Source organism: Balaenoptera musculus, chromosome 3 (assembly GCF_009873245.2).
Source record: "Balaenoptera musculus isolate JJ_BM4_2016_0621 chromosome 3, mBalMus1.pri.v3, whole genome shotgun sequence".
Lineage (NCBI taxonomy): Eukaryota > Metazoa > Chordata > Mammalia > Artiodactyla > Balaenopteridae > Balaenoptera > Balaenoptera musculus.
In genome coordinates this window covers 96,934,198-96,954,046 of record NC_045787.1, presented here as the reverse complement: position 1 = coordinate 96,954,046, position 19,849 = coordinate 96,934,198, and the positions used below count along the sequence as shown (strand labels likewise).

At 35.0% G+C, this 19,849-nt stretch overlaps 1 protein-coding gene across 5 annotated transcripts in view; it reads right to left on the bottom strand.

Annotated features, from left to right (window-relative positions):
• The window catches only part of DMXL1 (Dmx like 1), a 131,490-nt gene that overhangs the window by 97,518 nt on the left and 14,123 nt on the right, over positions 1–19,849 (bottom strand). For all 5 annotated transcript variants that reach the window (XM_036845520.1, XM_036845521.1, XM_036845522.1 and 2 more), the window contains exons 3-7: positions 17,569–17,640; positions 14,666–14,744; positions 10,044–10,176; positions 4,779–4,845; positions 3,315–3,493 (exon numbers count right to left, since the gene is read on the bottom strand). In XM_036845520.1, coding sequence (XP_036701415.1) covers positions 3,315–3,493; positions 4,779–4,845; positions 10,044–10,176; positions 14,666–14,744; positions 17,569–17,640 — 530 coding nt within the window. The remainder of the gene's footprint in view (positions 1–3,314; positions 3,494–4,778; positions 4,846–10,043; positions 10,177–14,665; positions 14,745–17,568; positions 17,641–19,849) is intronic.

Sequence of the window (19,849 nt, the reverse complement as noted above, 5' to 3'; positions counted from 1 at the left end):
AAGTTAAAGAAAAAAATTAAAATATTCCGTAGTAGTCACTTTTTAAAACAAACGTATCTACTTGATTTAAGAAGAACAATAGCAAAGGGGAAGAAAAGGGAGAACAGCTTGCTTTGTCTTGGTAGCTCTCTCCTTCAGGTTCCCTCCTCTGTTGTAACACCTCCCTCCCTTCCCCTCCCCCTCTAGGTATACTCCCCTACTTTTCTCCCCTTTCCATCTACTCTCTGGGCTTCTCTCCTTCTGCTTTCTCCTATAATTCTCTGCTTCTCAGCCTCTCCAACCCACCCTCCCTTTCCACCTCTCCTACCTCTCACCGCTACCCACCTCCTAGGGCCCCTCTTTCTTCTTACCTTTCCAAACCCTCTGTTTCTCCTTCCTTTCCCCATCCTTATGCCTCTCCCTCCTCTTCCTCCTTCATTTTTCTCCCTCTTTTTTCCTCTATCTCCCTCTGACCTTTTCCTCCCCTCCTTCCCTCTCTTAGTTTCTCTCTAGTACATTTACATACACACAAGCAGTAGCAATGAGATTAAAAATAAAAAGAAACAAAAGAAAATACAAAAAGGCAATATGGAAGTTCAAGGTTCATAGTGCCAATCAGTAAATGGCAGAATGGGAAGGCTTATAAAGAAAGAGCAGAAGATAGGAGACTAAAGGGCTGAACAGACAGCAATCAGGAGAGGTACAGAACTTAGGCAAGACCAACAAAGCAAGCTAAAAAGCTGCACAACTCAGAAGCATGGACAGGGCTTCAACCCCAGATGACTCTCTTCAGGATACCACGCCTTACAAATAATGCCACGCCTTACAAACAGCTGGCAGGTAATATAAGCATGGCATAGAAGAAATATCCTGATGTATTTGAGGCACTGCTCAGGCAATACCTCCCCCTTCCTCACTTCTTCATCAAGGTATCTTATTCTCTCTCCAATAAGCATATCATATTCAGGTATAGCACTCTCCCCTCCAACCAAAAACAATATATATATATATATATATATATATATATATATATAAATGAATGACCTTATATGGGGCAACCATGTGATGGTAAGTATCTGCAACAGCTGTCCTATCTTTTTTTTTTTAATTTTATTTTATTTAGCTGCCCTATCTTGATGCAACAACAGGCTAAGATGCTTTTGAAACTAGTTATGTAGAACCAACTTTTGGAGGTTTTGGGGGGATATAACCAGACCTCCCAACCTGTCCTACATGCATCAATTTTTAACTTGTAAAGAAGTACATGCTCATTACAAACACTTCCCCATTCTTCTCTCTCAAGCCAGCAGGCCCTTTGTATAAAGTATTACCATTTGGTTAAGCATCTTAATTTTAAGATTCCATATCAGAAAGGATAATGGTCTTTGATGGGATCTCTTTCATCCTCATGAGAAAGGGTCAGCCTTCCCACTATATATCTGCAGGCAGCTGGTGAAACAAAAATGAAAACTAAAAGAACTAAGGGAGATTAGCTGGTTCTTTAATGAAATGGATCCAAAAGTGAAATTCTGGAAACCTTGAAAAGATGCCATAACTAACAGAAAAGTCTAGTTCTGTATCAGTTCCCTATGCTGTAGAATTTAGTTGATAAGAGATAAACTAAGCAGGGCAAAAAAAACACCTAATATGCCTTTTTGCTGTCATTGGGCATTCGTAATGCCCCAGTTTAAGGTACTGCCTCTGCGTCCACCGTGATCACTTTTGCCAACACTGAGTGAACTAGGTCAGGAGCAGATGTGACTGTCCTCTCTCAAAAGATACAATATTTCACAAGCCTCTTTTTCAGTATTCTGGTGGTCTAACTGGCTGCATATGAAAATACCTGGAATAGAAGAAGAAATCAGCCTCCGAAATAATGTAATCTTCTGATAGTTCTAAAAGGTTAACAGTTTGTGATGACAACTATTTTTACTTTACATTTGTCATAGCTCATTCTATTCTAAACACGTTTTTATACGTGTGGGCAATGGTCTCAGAGGTACTAGAGCAACAGTTCTCAAAGTGAAGCTGGAGTGAAGAAGCTTTTGCTAACAATACAGATTGCCCACACCACTCTCCCTTAGCCCAAAAACTGTGACACATACTTCTAACAAAAGAACCATCACTGTACCTACAGTGTCCTACTCCTATGCTTTGTTAGACTGTAGGACTGAGGTAGGAAGAATGGTAACTACTGCACTCCAAAATAGCTCAAAATAGTCTAGGTATAACAATGATGGATATATGCCATTATACACTTATCCAAATCCACAGAATGCACAATACCAAGAGTGAACCACAAAGTAAACTATGAACTTTAAGTGGAAATAATGTGTTGAAATAAGCGTCAACTGTAACAAATGTACCACTCTGGTGGAGGATGTTGATAATGGGGGAGGCTGTGCATATGTGGGGGACAGGATTATGTGAGAAATCTCTGTACCTTCCCTTCAGCTTTGCTGTGAACCTTAAACTGCTCTAAAAAATGTCTAAAATAATTTTTTAAAAATCTAGGTATACTCTGCTGGCTCAGAAGAGCAAAACTAAAGTCAACAAAAGATCTAGCTATGCTACCATGGATCAGCTTAAGACATCTCAGATGACAAAAAAATAAGGGAAAAACTGTACTGATCCATAGTGTGGCCAAATTGAAAACGGCCATGTGGAACAAAAAGGATTTCTACCTATACTTAAGTAATACAATAGCTCTGTAACGTACTAAATATAGGCAAAAATTCAACAGGATTATCAAGTCTTGCAAGGACTACAGGAAAGAAAAGAAGTACTAACAGGTGTGTTTGTGCATGCATGTGTAGGTTAAACTAATACCTAGTTTAGGGCATCATAATGTATTAACCCATGCACTTCTCCTCAAAGATGCTGGGTGCAGTTAAAGAAATATTTGAGGCCTTATGGTATATGTTCTCAATAAAGCCTTTTTTTTTTTTAATTAAAAAAAAAAAAGGGAAACCAGAGGAGATACAGAAGGGAAGAGATAAGGGAGTGAAATGTGAAAAAGTTGATACAAATGGCAATTTGGAGAATGATTAAGAGATGAAAGAATTGGATACATAACATAGAGAAGAAAAAGATGCACAACTCTGTCACTTAAAGATATCTGATCTAGAGGTAAATTATCCTTTCATATGGCTCTCCTCTTAAGTGTCAACCATAGTTGACCGGTGGCCAGAGGTCTGCAGTCCAAGAACTATCTAGTATTACTTGAATCTTCATAGGCAAAATCCTAAAGCAATGATTCTCAAAGTGAGAAAAGCAGTCAAAGTCACAAAGATGACGTTCTCTTAATACATGGGAAAAATGACTAATCCACTGACCTAGGCATATATTTGCTTGTTTTACGCCAGGAAAATCCATTTACAGCTCGAGGATGGGCCAGATATATAAAAGAAAAGTCAATTTCTCCTTGGGATTGTTTTTCTGAACTTTTATCTGGAGAGGTAACAGATGTCCGCCAGTTTTCTACATTATACCATACCTTTAAAAGACAGTCATCCTAAGGGGAAAAAAAAAACAAAAAACATCCAGATCAGAATTAAATTAAAGGTTAAGTCAAATACCAAAAGTAAGATTTTTCTCCCCAATTAAAGGAACTTAGGGATGTGAAGAGGAGTTGGGCATGGAGAAATTAGGAAGAAAATCTCTGATTCTGATACTTTTCTACTAGCATTCCTTAACTGTTCTTTAAGAATTAATGTGTGTGAATGTGTGTATTTTGCAAGGGTTGGTTCAAGGACAATGCTAGTTACCATTTGCTATGGAAAATAAAGTCATTTAGGAAAGACCTAAAGATGAAGTTAAGGGTTCACGTGCCCACTTAGCCAAATACCAAATAAGAAAGCATTACCATTAGCAGACTTCAAAAGACTGCTGATTTTTGAAAACAAACACAGTTTTTATAAATTACCATGTGAATGTTCAAAGAAAATGTTGATGATAACTAGTTAGCAACTACTACTATGTAAAATATTCTAAGCACAATCAAAACTGCATCTCCTAATTTGAGAAGGAAAGCAAGAACAAGAGAGACTAGCATGTACCAGGTTCTGTTCTTTAGCTATTAATTGCATTCCCAAAGCTGACTGTAAAGTCAATTAGATTAAACAGCTCTACTTTTACCCTAAAAACCTCACTGAGGATTTAAGGTATATCTCATATTCTTAGTCTGCAGGTTTTGAGCCATGGGAACAATAACTTCAGACTATTAGTTGTATGTAAAGTGCTCTGTGAACCAACGATTAAAAATAAAATAATTTCAAGGGAATACATTATTCTGAAATAAACAGGTAATAACAAAGAAAAGTTACAAATGTCCTTCTAGAAAGTCTGTAAATTCTTTTACTGTAAATACAGCCTAATATAGCTGTCAGCTAAAGATAACATAAATAAATAGTAGTTATAGTTGATTATTGACAGTATACTTCATCCATGACTCTGTGCCAGTCACTTTACATACACTGTCTAAACTAATCTGATGATCAACAACCTATGAGGTAGGTACTATCATCCTCAGTTTATACATGAGAAAATCAAGGCTCAAAGAGAGTAACTACTTGCCCAAGATCAAACAGTTGGTAAATGGCAAATTTATACCCAGATCTACCTTTGATCTATGTTGTTTCAATTATACCATACTGCCTTTAACACAGTATTTAGCCAATTTTTGCTATTTAACATTTTTAACAGAAAATGTTTTCAACTTAATGAAGCCAGCTAATTTTTTTTTGACATTTCAAAATACACCATAAACACAACTTGACAATAGTATTTTCACAAATTACCTTCCCAGCAGTGGCAAAAAATTCTCCATCTGGTGAAAACTTCATTAAATGAACTTGGGAAGCAGTTCTGTAAATTAAACAGACAAGAAATAATTTTCAAGGAAAATTAGAGAATGCAACATTACTTCTCTAAACTATATTCAGCAATTTGCTTCAAATAGAAAATTTTGTGATAATACAAGTTTCACACTCACTTTTAAGTATATCTCATAAATATAAAATAAATTAAAAAATAGAACTTAACATTAAATATAAAAATTATTTTTTATGTAAAAATATCCATGCATAAGAATCACGTAGGGAATGACTTGTCAGTCTTCAAACCTTAAGACAAAAGAGCCTTAGGTCTCATTCCCTTAGGATGTGAGAAAGAAAGGTTTCATTTTTTAATCTGGAAATCTAATTTCCAGAGCCATAGATACTTATATTCCAACATACATTTACAAGGACAGTAAATCAGTATTTTAAAACGAATTCTGCCTTAAGGCAGCATTTGCATAATTAAAGATTATGTATGGGTTAATAGGAGACTTCCAACTATCATGGATTCGGCCTTCCAAGTTCACCAACATACTTGGTACATAGTTGTCTTTTCTTCTCCAAGGAGCTTCGGCTCATTTCCCTTCATCACCTTCCCTTCTGGCTACCTGTATATACTGATCTCAAGTCACTATCATTGCTTTCCTTTTCTTTACCCAAGTTCATGCTTAGATAGATTCGTCCTAAATTTATTTGTAAAGCAGGCCAGGACTTCCCTGGTGGCGCAGTGGTTGAGAATCTGCCTGCCAATGCAGGGGACACGGGTTTGAGCCCCGGTCTGGGAAGATCCCACATGCCGCGGAGCCACAATTACTGAACCTGCGCGTCTGGAGCCTGTGCTCTGCAACAAGAGAGGCCGCGATAATGAGAGGCCCGCGCACCGCGATGAAGAGTGGCCCCCACTTGCCGCAACTAGAGAAAGCCCTCGCACAGAAACGAAGACCCAACACAGCCATAAATAAATAAATAAACCCAAAGTTTAAAAAAAAAAAAGAAGCAGGCCAAAGAGATATTCTGTCACATTTCATTCCAAATAAAAATAACTTTTTCCCCCTGATTTCTAAAAAATATTTATTTGTTTGTTTGTTTGCTTATTTGTTTGTTTGGCTGCGCCAGGTCTTACTTGCGACACGCAGGATCTTCGTTGCTGTGTGCTGGATCTTTAGTTGTGGCACTCGGAATCTTTTAGTTGCGGCATGCAGGCTCCTAATAGCGGCATGCGGGATCTAGTTCCCTGACCAGGGATCGAACCCAGGTGCCCTGCATAGGGAGCGCAGAGTCTTAACCACTGGACCACCAGGGAAGTCCCTCCCCTGATTTTAAATATTACAAATACATAACAGAAAATATTGATACAAATGGGTGAAAGGAAGAAAATAAAATCATTCATAGCTTCACCAATACCACAACCCTCATTCCCATGCAAAATCACTGTTAACATTTTAATACACTGACTTCCAGACCTCTTCCACTCTCCACCTCCATCTACTTTCTGTGGAAGGGTGTGGGGAAGGAGATGGAAACTGATGCCATATTTACAATTTGCTTTGTAATATTTATTTTAAAATATGTCATGAACATTAAGTAGTACAATGAACATTTTTGCACACACATTTTTATGCATCTGGTTAATCCTAAGGACATCTTTAAAACAAATAATTAAAAGTCTGGTCTCCATGACTGTGACCTTGTTGCCCCTACAGTCTTTTTTTAAAACAGTAGCTAAAGCAGTTCTTTTAAAAGAGAATTACTGGGTTGGCCAAAAAGTTCGTTTGGTTTTAAGTAAAAATAGAAAACATTTTTCATTTTCACGAAGAACTTTATTGAACGTATTCACTAACCGAATGAACTTTTTGGCCAACCCAACAGATCTCAACACACCCTCTGCTTAAAACCCCCAAGGGGGGGCTTCCCTGGTGGCGCAGTGGTTGAGAGTCTGCCTGCCAATGCAGGGGACACGGGTTCGAACCCAGGTCCGGGAAGATCCCACATGCCGCGGAGCAACTGGGCCCGTGAGCCACAATTACTGAGCCTGCGCGTCTGGAGCCTGTGCTCCGCAACAAGAGAGGCCGCGATAGTGAGAGGCCCGCGCACCGCGATGAAGAGTGGCCCCCGCTTGCCACAACTGGAGAAAGCCCTCGCACAGAAACGAAGACCCAACACAGCCATTTAAAATAAATAAACAATTTATTTAAAAAAAACAAACAAAAAAAAAAACCCCAAGGGCTTCCCAACTCACTCAAAATAAAAGGCAAAAGCCTCATAATAACCTATAAGCTGACTCCTGACTCTGATCATTTCCCCTGTTACTCCTCACTTTGTTCACTTTACTCCAGCCACAAGGTAACATACACTTTTACCTCAGAGCCTTGCACTAGTTCCCTCCTCCTACAACGTTCTTCACCAGAATATACACACACATAGCTTACTCACTCACTTCCTTCAGGTCTATACTCAAACGTCACCTCTCCTCTTCTTCCCCCCACCCTACTTAATTATTCTCTATCGTACCTACTGGTCCTCATCTAACAGGTATAAGCAGTGTTCTAAATGCACCACAAATGTATGATCAAACCCAACTTTGAAATGTATTCCAGTTGGTGTAATCTTCAGTTGATCCTAAAATAAAACTCGCATGGTCTCTAGTCCAAGGCTTTATTGCTTACTTAAATAACAAACCACCTCAAATAAACAATTAGTATGTCTAGTCCAAGTTACCACTGTATAACTCTGATTATGATTTAACTTAAGATCCTTCCTTTCTCCCAAATGCAAGAAATACATTTCAAATTCTCAGTTCAACCCAAGGAAGCCCCTTACTAGATCTGCAGTGAAGGCACTATAGCACTTCTTTGTTCTTCTCTCCCCCATTAGCTCTTTCTAAAGAACTATCTTTGCAAAATCCTATTTCCTCTCTACATGTAAACCCTTTTTAAAACCCATGATCTGGCTGAGGGGGTGCAAAAAAACACAGAACCAGCTCCTTTGAAATCTCCTTTGTATATTCTATATATATAGGAGGTCTGCCTTACTCTGACTTTGGTATCTGATTTATACCCTATTACTGCTTCATATGAAACTGACTCAGGGGACTTCCTTGGTGGTGCAGTGGTTAAGAATCCGCCTGCCAGTGCAGGGGACACGGGTTCGAGCCCTGGTCTGGGAGGATCCCACATGCTGCGGAGCAACTAAGCCTGTGCACCACAACTGCTGAGCCTGCGCTCTAGAGCCTGCGAGCCACAACTACTGAGCCCGTGAGCCACAACTACTTAAGCCCGCGCTCCTAGAGCCCGTGCTCTGCAACAAGAGAAGCCACCGCAATGAGAAGCCCACGCACCGCAACGAAGAGTAGCCCCCGCTCACCATAACTAGAGAAAGCCCGCAAGCAGCAGCGAAGACCCAACACAGCCAAAATTTAAAAAAATAAAATAAATTTTTAAAAAATATGTAAAACTGACTCAGGAAGAATGCCATTCCTAACACCCTGTCATACTGATCTACTGGTGCATTGTCTATCTCCCCCTATGTGTTCACGGCTATATTCTAAGCACTTTTACCACTGTCTGGAACATGATAAGCACTCAACAAATATTTGTTGAATGAATGAAAGAAACTTGGACTTGCTATCTAAAGGGCATAAGAAAAATTAAGCCTGTTGATTCATACTTCCAAACTGATCTCTAGAAAGATGATACCAATTGTATGCCCTTATTAACAGTATATAAGAATACCTTTACTCCACTCACTCACTCGTAATAGGTATTATTCATTCTCTTCTTTATGGATATTTCACATTTCTTGATTTTGAGTGCGGTCAATCAACTCTTAATATGCTCATTACTCACATGTACTACTGGTTAAAAATTTTCTCAAAAAAAATTTTCTCTTCATTGTCCATTTTTGTTTACTTTTGAGATATCTGTTATTTTCTAGTTAATTTTTAAGACCTCCTTTTAAAAGAGGCACTAACCCAAAATTGCACATATTTCCCATCAAGTTTTTGATTATTTTCCTTATGGTCTTTTTGCTTTACAGAAATTTTTTATTGATATACAAAACTATTAATTTTTTCCTTATCTTTCCTTTCAGTTTCTAGTTTTGGTGTCATACTTAGAAATTTTTTCCATAACTCTAAAACAGCACTTCTTATCCAACAGTGATAGAACACAAATGATAAATGTTAGGCCAATATGTAATTTTTAATTTCCTAGTAGCAACATTTAAAAAAGTAAAAAGAAACAGGTGAAATTAAGTATATTTTATTTAATCCAATATATCAAAAATATTATCATTTTAATGTGTAATCAATTAAATTTAATAAGTTTTTAATTTTTTTCTTTGTGCAAAGTTTCTGAAATCTAGTGTTCATTTTATACTTTTAGGACACCTCAATTAAGTCTAGCCATATTTCAAGGGCTCAAGTGAAATGCGGCTAGTTGCTATCATACTGGACATGGTAGTATTAAACTATGACAATTCACCGATATTTTCTTTTAAAATTTTTTCATTGTATAGATATTGCTTCTTCTTCCTTTGAAATTTATTTTGGTGCCAAGTATGAAAGAGATTCTAACTTCGTTTTCTCCTCCACAGAGCTAGCAAGTTGCCCCACGGATGAAAATGCCACCTTATATACTGAATCTCCATGTATAATTGGGTCTAACCCTGGACCCTAATCTATCTGTTCTTGTATCAACAACAAACTGCTTGACCAGTTGTAGCTTTAGAATTCATTTTACTATACTGTATATCTTCATTCTTTTCTTCTTTCAGGATTTTCCTGATTTTCCCATATTTGTCCTTTTAAATAAAATTTTGAACTATGCTCAAAAGTAGACATTCCAATGAGATTTTGATAAGGATGATGTCCAACATACAGATTAGTTTGGGAAAAATATACTTCTTCACAATAGGAAAACTTCCATTCAAAAGCATGACAGGTGTTTCTGTCTCCTTTTGTATAATTTAGCAAGTTCTTATTTAACTATCTTCATATAGGCCTAACACATTTCTATGTTTCTTCCTAGTTGTTTTATTCAACAATTTAAAAAAAGTAAAAAAGGGTCTGCAGAACATGGGAAATGGTGAATCCTCTGTATATAAGAAAAGGCATGTCAAAATCAATACTTTTTATGTTAGTATGGTTTTACACCAACTAAAATGCATTTATAATATAAGACCACATGGAACAGGTTTATTGGTTTAATCCCCTAATTAATTGCTTACTTGCAATGCCAAATGCATCTCCAATCCCCAAAGTTAAGATCTGTTTTATCTGGATTTTCATCTTCAGCTGATTTCTCCAAGTTAGCATTGGACCACAGTTGCAAACAGCTAGAACCAGTTAAAAGACGATTGCCTAAAAATATATATATCATTCACCAATTATTATTTAGGTATTTAATTAGTGAGTTAAGTACATGCTCAAGAGTTTCATATAATACTATAAAGATAATACAACTTTTAAAAAAAGTCAAATAACAAAAAGAGATTTAGGGTATGGGGGAGTAAGGCTATATTTTAACTTTGTTGAAGAAGCTTAGACAAAAAAGGGAACAGATCTTATCATCTCTCATCCAACAAACATTTAATGAGCATCTTCTTTGTAACAGGCACTGTGCTAGGCACTGGCAATACAATAAGAAATGAAAGACTGTCCTTTTTCATGATGGGTTCACATTCCAGTAGAGAAATATTATGAACAGAAGCATGAAAACATGCAAGTTCAAATATATTCCAGAGAATGCCTCATAATCTCATTATGGTTAAGGGATAAGGTACGTAGTAGACCTAGAAAAAGAAATAAGTTTGGAAAAAAGGGATCATATTGTGAAGCATTTTTGAGGTTCATAAAGAGTTCAGAGTTTGTTATAGGTAGTTGGAAGTTAAAGGTTTTATTTGGGGGAGGTGTAGTTTACATAAGTGGATCTGTATTTTAGAACAAGGGGTCTCACTGGGAGGGGCTGTCAACAGATGGATGTGAAGATGCCCATAAACCTCCTTCCAATGACATATATGCAAAAGTTATAGGTATACTTTGTGCATTTTTCTAGAGAGATAACCCATAATTTTCACCATACTTTCAAAAACTCCAGTAAACAAAGAAGGGTAAATTACGATTCTTTATAACTAGAGATAGGCAAGATGAGGAAAAACGTTAAGACGCTGGGAAATCTGATTAAATGACTATAATAAATACAGATGGGAAATCATGAGGATCTGAAACAAATATTAAAGTAATAAGCATGGATTTAAAAGCCATTTAAAAAAAAAGAACAGATTTTTCATGGCATGACACCAAGTATAAAACAGAGAGATACAAGAGGTTTCAAGGACAGATTCCAACTTTATGACTTGGGGAACTGAGTAGAAGATTGTGCTATCAAAGAAAATAAAGGCAGTACAATTTTGGCCAAAAAGCTGACAATAAATAAGGCATTCTACCTCTCTGGAAAGATCACTTTATTTAAAAAGTGAGTCTGTGGGAAAACGCTGACTTTAGATCAGAAATCCTTGTGTCTAAATCCCAAATAAGTTACTCAATTAGCTATGTGAATTTGATCGAGTTGGGCAACCTCTAAGCCTCAATTTTCTCACCTATAAAATTAGAAATTTGTGTAGAGCTGTTGTAAGAATTAGCTATAATATATGTATTACATATCTAGCACAGGCTAGGCACTTAGCAGAAGCTCAATAAATAGTAGCAACTAGGTGGAAAGTCTTATAGACGGATAAAAACAGCCCAGAAAGTATTGATACTAACGAGACATTCCATTTAAATATGGTTATCATTCCACTGTTTAGCTTAGCAACATACATACGTTTTCCTTTTTTTTACTGAGATGTAACTGACATGTATCATTGTATTAGTTTCAGGTGACAACATAATGATTCAGTATTTGTATACAGTGTGAAATGACCACCACAATAAGTCTCCTTAACATTCATCACCACACATGGTTACAATTTGTTTTCTTGTGATGAGAACTTTAAGATCTACTCTCTCTTAGCAACTTTTAAATACACAATACAGAATTATTAACCATAGTCACCATGTCATACATTACATCCCAGGATTTATTTATTTCATAACTGAAAGTTTGTACCTTCACCTATTTCATCTACTCTCCCCAATCCCACCCCACCCTACTCCACCCCACTGCCTCTGACAACCACCAATATGTTCTCTGTATCTATGAGTTCAGTTTTGACAAGTTTTCTTTTCTTTAACATAAACTAAAGGTGAAACTAAGGTAACCCGTGAAGGATTAAGAAATTAATATAGAATATAAAATAATTCATCCCAGTTATGGAATGAAACAAAAGTAGGTAAGGTATGGCATAATACATTGATTTGAACAGAAAGGCAGAAGTATAGATATCAAAGTAGGAAACAAAAGCATTAAGTCTAAAATAGTAAGTCTTATGATTTAAGCAAGATGCAATAGTGGGTTTGGAGACAACACAAAGGCACTATAGTCAGTTTACTAGCACCGTCTGAAAAATATTCTTTATATCCCAATACCTGGCATATACTAATAAGTAAATATTCATCAAAACCAAAATACTAGTATTTCACTTAATATATTCTAAATCTGTTTATATAAATAATTACAAAGTTCATTTACAAAAGTAATAATAGCTCCCCAATATATATTACAGTAATAACCCATTTCTCAACCAAACCACTTAAATTTTAAACTTTTTGATTATAAAAAGAAATGTGAATTTTAAATAAATCATGATTTAAAAGATAATGGTCATGAAATATTGGCAAGTCACTACTAGATATGTTAAGAAAATAAGTAGTTATCTTCTAATACTACTCTGTAATGATGATTTTAGAAGAACTAAAATACTGTCAATATCAATAACAATATCAATACTACCTTCCGAAGAATTACTACTTACAGACCGCAGGTACAAAAATTCCAGGCAACGACTATGTCATTACTAAAGAAATATCACTCAATTCAAATAATGTTTTTATTACAGTTATTCATGAGACTTCAAGTAGCCAGTTCACTTGCTAACAATATTTTTATAGGTAAGTACCCATATAAATACCTTTTTACAGAAAGTGCCAAGTACTTTCATATATACTACCATATCTGATCATTAAAAAACTATCTTGTGAAATAGATATTACCTTAATTTAAAGTGAGTTAACCATTCTTGATATGTTAAGTAATCTGCTCATGATCACAAAACTTGTAGTCATGTACGTAAACATTTATTGAGAGCTTAATATATGATAGACCCCTAAAGATAAATACTGAATAAAATAGAATCTAAGCCCTTGCCTAATAAAAAAAAAGGTAAACAAATAATTACAATAAATTGTAGTGCTATCACAGAGTAACCATATAATTTATCATCCAAATAGGAACACTTGTGAAAGTAAAGGTGACACTGCTAATAATCTTATGAGGAAACAGGCATAAGCTGGACATGAGTGACCCTATCCAGAGTACAGTTATATACAAAGTGCTGTACTAAATGCCAAATTTGAACCCAGGTCAAATTTTCACTCTTTTCACTGTGTGCATAAAATATACATGTAGGTTACCAGCTAGTAAGCATCAATCTCATGAGAGAAAACATCTTAAAACATTATGTGATTTTTATTTAATCTAAAATAATCTCTTTTACCTTCTAAAATAATTTCCCAAGGTTCTGAACTTCGTATTCTAAATTAACATTTTTTCTCAGCCATTTTATCTACTATATTAAAATTTAACTTATCTATCTTAACTGATGACTTCTAGTTCTATGTTCCAAAGATAACTTCTTTCATAAATTTAGATTCAAATTTCTAACGATCTAATGAATACTGCTATAGGATATGCAAGCACCTCAAATTCCATACATCTAAATAAAACTTATGTTCCACTATCTCTAACTCCTACATATCACTCTTCTTGTGATCAAAGATACTCTCAAAGTAATCTGAAATCCAGTTGTCAAGTAATGTCAATTCGACTACCTAAATGCATTTCATATCCGTGTAATCCTTTCATTAGTCACTCCATATTAATTGAGCACCTACTATGATAAAGGCACTGAAACAAGTTCTTATTTCTCATTCACTACTGTGAATGCATACTTTCCAAAGGTAATTATAGATAATACAGTATTTATCTTCCTGTTCCTCTTGTCTCTGATCATTCTAAGTTACTGCTACCAGAAAAATCCGGCAAAACCAGAAATCTTAGCTTGTCACTAGCCATTTTCAAAAACCTACACATTTTATACAATTAAAAAGAATTAAATTAAAATTCTTTAATTCTTAACATGACTGTAAAGGCTTTCCATATATGCTGTATTCTTATCTCATCACCAGACTCACTCCAGCCTCAAGGAAGTACTAACCATTACTAGAATATATCTTACGCTTTCTTTCTTTGTTCCTTTGCTCACTGTGGTAAATTGGTAAAAATGACTTTAGGATGATTTTTTAATGCAGAAATAGATAACTGATACATATACACATTATCTCTTCTTAGAATTCACTTTTTTTTTCCTTCCTCAACCTATCCCCACCTTCACTGTCAAAATCTATCTACTCTCATGGCAAAAGGCTCCTCTTCAATGAAACTTTGATTCCCCACAGAGAATTAGTGTCTCCTTCCCAAAACAACAGGTATTCCTACAATAGCTGGACACTATTATGGTGCATATTTTCCTCATTTCAGTATAAGCTCTAAAATAGCACAACCTGTTTTACTTACTTTTGTGTTCCCCATCATTTCACACAAAGCAGAACTGAAATACATGAAAGTAAGAAAAAAAAGCAATAGCCTAGACAAGTGTTATTTCATTTCAGTTAATTCTTCTTATATTCTTACCTGCAGGATCCCAAGTTATATTGTGTGCTATTGAGTCCAGAAAAAATTGGCCACTTTTCTGCCACTGACTATATAATTCCTAAAATTAAAAAAAAAGTCATTTAGTCAATAATTATTGGCATCTTTTCCGTCCAATGTATATACTGACACTATTTTTAATAATACATGTACTCATTTTTTTAGGTATAATTGACCATGTAGTCATACTTAAAGAGAATAAAATGTTCAGTCAGTCAAGAAAAATAAGGAATATGTGATGGAGGAGATCAGTGAGAGAACATCCATTCCTAGAAGTCCAAAAGTCTGTCTTTAGTATATTTAAACAACCAATAAGTATCTGCCAACTAGGACAACATATATATTAACCTCAGACTTTTAAAGTTATAATTATTACTTTATTATTATTATAGTTACAAAGGTTTAATTTTAAATGTGTCTGTGTCTGCTATTTGAGGATTCCTCCTCTATAAAGTTTCATCTTCACCTGAGGGCGTATGGTTATGTGTGAAAATTCAGAATAAGAGATGTTAACACTTCCCTTACATTACATAATTTAAGGGCTTTTCATTCCTTAAAGCAATATTTTTCAAACTTTTTAAACCTGCAAACCAGTAAGAAATACATGTTGCACTATAACCCAGAACACACACACACATACACACATACATGCAATCTAAGTTCACCCTTACTATATGTGATGCACTCTTAACATTTTCTATTATATTTCATTTTCTTTTAAATTCAGGTTGTGGCCTACTAAGTTGACTTCTCTAACCTCTAATAGATTGAGATCCATAAACACTATCTTAATGTAGTCGTTCCCATACTTCAGTATGAAAACAGCCTGAGATGTTTATTAAAAATTCAAATGCTCAAGACCCATGCCCAAAGGTTCAGATTCAAAAGGTCCAGAACTGGGCACAGGAAATCTGTACTTTAAACCAACATCTCCAGGTGATTTTGATACAGGTGGCCTGCAGAATATGCTTTTTATGAAACACTATCCTGCAGGAATGGCTCTCAATCACAGCACGCATCAGAACTCCCCCTAGATCTAGATGTACAAGTACACAGGCACAATCCCACATCTACACATTTAGAATTCCCCAGGGCAGGATCTGGACACACGTATCAACCAGTGATTCTGAAGTGCACCTCTTGTGAAGAACCACCATCTTAAAAGAATATTCCAGAATGTACAAATAAAAGAATATAATATTTTTTATGAGGCTCTAAGGATTCTCTGAGACTATATCCTGGAATTCAAGATTTTGTGCATCTTCCAAGTTTATGATTTTTCCATTTGATCCAGTTTTCCCTTTATTCATCAGGCTTTTTATTCACCCTCTCTGCAAAGTCAGTGCTGCCTACCAATAAACAAGCCTCTTCTTATTGAATTTTTTACACTATTATATTAAACAATTATAATTAGTACAAGAGAAAATGGGCAAAACCTGAAATTCTCAATTCTACCCTTATCAATAAAGGCATTTTAACATAACAAACTGATTTTTTTTTTAAAGTCAGCTATTTCATTCAACAAATACTTACTGAGTATTATTTGAAATACAGTGTTTTGGATGGAGCAACCACCTTTAAAATTTGTTTTTAGTGCTATCAGTTACTAACTCATAAGGGTGTGAGAGCCTCTAACATTGGATTCATTAGGTAATATATAAACACAAATAGAAATGAGGAGAGAACTGTGGACTCTCCTTCCATGAAATTTTAAAATGGATATCAATTAACCCAGAGAAAATATTTTTCATTAACACAAGGTAGGGAAAAAGAATGCTCACACCCAGGAATCAAGACAACTAGTTTCACTCTTAGTTCTGTGGCTCAATAGCTGTTTCATTGCTTCAAGTCACTTATTTTTGGGTCTCTGCTGCCTTATTTATAAAAAAGAAAAAACAGCTGCCCAACTAAGTCAGAGAGAATTTGTAAGATACTAATGAGCTAAGTGAAAATGAAATGAAAGCTATTAAAAGATCTATAAGGTAAATCTATTGTTGACACACTGTTTAATTCTTTACATTTAACACATTTCCACAGTCTTTGACATCAAAAATAAACAAACATTAACCAATTTCGGAATTGAGCAAAGAGCCTCTTAAGGTTGACCTGCTTAGTTTCAATAGCTACAGAACAGCAGAGAAATAAACCAGTCCTATGACTCCTACTACAATGCTCTTTAGACCACACCATGCTGATCTTCTTCCACATGGTTCAAATCACTAGTTTACCCTTCAGTAGAGATGGATAAAATAGCCTGCTGTCTGTTATCTTTAAGAGCATCTAAACACCCAAGAAATCTACTACATAACCTCAATATTTATAAATTATAAAGTTTTAACCAACTTTCAGGAACTATTTCTGAATATAGTTTCTTTATTAAAAAAAACATTCACTGACCCGCTAACAATTATTACATGATATAATAAGTGCAAGAAAGTAAGTTCAGGGGGTAGGTTAAGACTTTGCAATTAAAACATGTCACTTTAAGAACAAAATATATAAAGCAGAAAAACTACACAAAAGTAGATCACAGAAACAAAGAACAAGTGCCACATATGACTGGACAATGATGTTTGCCACTAGCAATAAAGTAACTGACAGGTTTCAAGTTGTTGACTCTTCAAATATTTAATAAAAGAAAAAAATGATAGATGGAAAAAAAGAAAAGCATTTCAAGATAACTCATAAGCACAATTTAGTTTAATTCTACTTCAATGAAACATACATCTTTAATAAGGAAGTGGCATTTAACATGTTGTCTTTAATTACAGTGTATAATTTATACTGATTTATGTGATGATCACTCTAATTTTGTACTCTTAAAAATGGTATCTTTTAATACACAACACATTTTCATTTCTAAAAGAAAAAGATGAATTACTGACCAAATTTTTCTTTTGCTTCGGTAGGTTAACTGGTTCAAAAACAGACATAACATTTCCATAGGATGCTGCAATCTTTTAAAAAGAAAAAAGAAAGAAAACTTACGGATATGTTAACTTACTTATGAATCAAAAGAACAAAAGAAATGAATAGTATAACTTAAAAAATACCCAACACAAAATTTCTTTCACCAATACTTGAGAATGTCAGTTTTGGGGACTACCATATCTGGATCAGAATCCCAGTACTGTCACTGTGTACCAGCAATTTAATCTCTCTGAACCTTAGTTTCTCTATCTATATTTATAATATGTATAATACTATCTTCCTAATAGGATTACTTTGAGGGTTGAAATAACATTTGTAAAGTATCTGGTAAAGAATTACCTATATAAGATGCATAGTAAATGTTAATTCCCTTCCTCACAGAAGAAAATGTATTGATGTATTCCTTGTCAAGTATGGAATTTGACATGACTTAAAAATCAAGTTTTTAGGTTATCTGTCTTCAAAGTTCAGAATTCTGTCAGTGTATATTTAACTTTTTAGAAGTAAAACTTAGATCTATTCCTTTGTAAACTCTCTAAGGAGTATATTTTTTCAATATTCTATTTTATTTGAGTACCTTTCAAATATTTACTCTTAAATCAATGAAGCATAACCCTTGCTGGCTCTGTTTTATAAGGTAGCTACTACTATAGCGTGAGTGAGTCACAAATGAATATTAAAACATCAGAAATCAGATAGATATATAGATAGAATGAATGATCAGGGATAAAAATAAGAACATATAATCTAGTGAAGACAGAGTAAGAAATGAGGATGTAACATACATATGGAAAAAAAAAACTTTCAATGGATATTTTAAAGTGTTCTGAGGAGATCTTAGAAGGTAGAAATCATCTGCACTGAGTTCACCTGGGAGTATTTAGTTTGCGCCTTTAAATGTGGATAGGATTTCAAACTGCAGTGAGTGTTCAATTTTAGAAATAGGGCACAGTATGAACACAAGTGTAAATTTTTTTTTTTAATATTATTTATTTGGCTGCTCCGGGTCGTACTTGCGGCACATGAAATCTTCGTTGCCACATGCAGGATCCAGTTCCCTGACCAGGGATCGCACCTGGGGCCCTTGCATTGGGCATGTGGAGTCTTAACCACTGGACCACCAGGGAAGTCCCCACAAGTGTAAATATTAAAAGAGGTAAAGTATGTTGGGAGGTGACTGACCACCAGCCCAGGTAGAAGAGAGAAATAATGGACATGAGGCCAAAAAGGCAGGTGTCAGTGGGTTAAATAAGGTCTCAAACCAAGGTGAACAATTTGAGCTTTTCTAAGTTCATGGGAAACTAAGAATGGTTTTAAGCAAATGAATAACAAGTCAAATGCAGATGAATTTTCTTAGGAAAATTAATCTGGTAGTACTATAAATAAAAAAACAGTAATGATAAAATATTGATGCCTATGGTATCAAGAAGCATTTCCTTCTAAAAGGTAAACAGAAATCCCAAGTACCAAAATCTACAAATTTTTGTCTTGATACCTTAAGGAATCATTTGAGTATACTGATACCTGTGAAACAAAGGAAATTTACCCTTTATTAGAATAATTATAAAACCAAATGACCTCTTCATTCTAACCTGGATTTCATGTAATATAGCTTATTAAAAGATAACTCATATTGAAAATTACTAAAATTAGATTTCCAACATTAACAAGCTCTATGTGAATCTAAATGGTATAAGTAAGTTTTTATATACAATCAAAAGATTACAGAACTACAGAGCTAGGAGATCAAACAAACATGAAGAGAAAGGGAAAGAAGTCTCAAGGATTTTTAGCATTCCATAATAAAAATCACTTTTGTAGTACAGTGAGAATGAAAGGCATGAACAAAAAGAAAGACAGATGAGATACCTGTAACTCTACTGAAAGGAAGGAACATAGGAATAACAAAAAGAACAGTAGTCCAAAAAGTAGGCAAAGACTACAAGAGTTGAAACTCCTTTGTTATGAGTATCTTTAAACTAGGTCCCAAGAAGTAACTTTTCAGAATGGCAGGCTTATTAGGAATGATTACATTTAAAAAAATAAGGTTGGGTCCATTTTGATTTCTCACACAAAATGTTCTGGTAGAATCATAGTGTCAAACAATATACATTAATTAAGTATCTAGCAAAAAAATTAAATTTGCAAAGTTCAGCCTAGTCTAGCTACAACTGTACCTAGGCCTGGTCATCTATGCCTATATGGTGCTATATTAAGCTATATACTATACTGCCT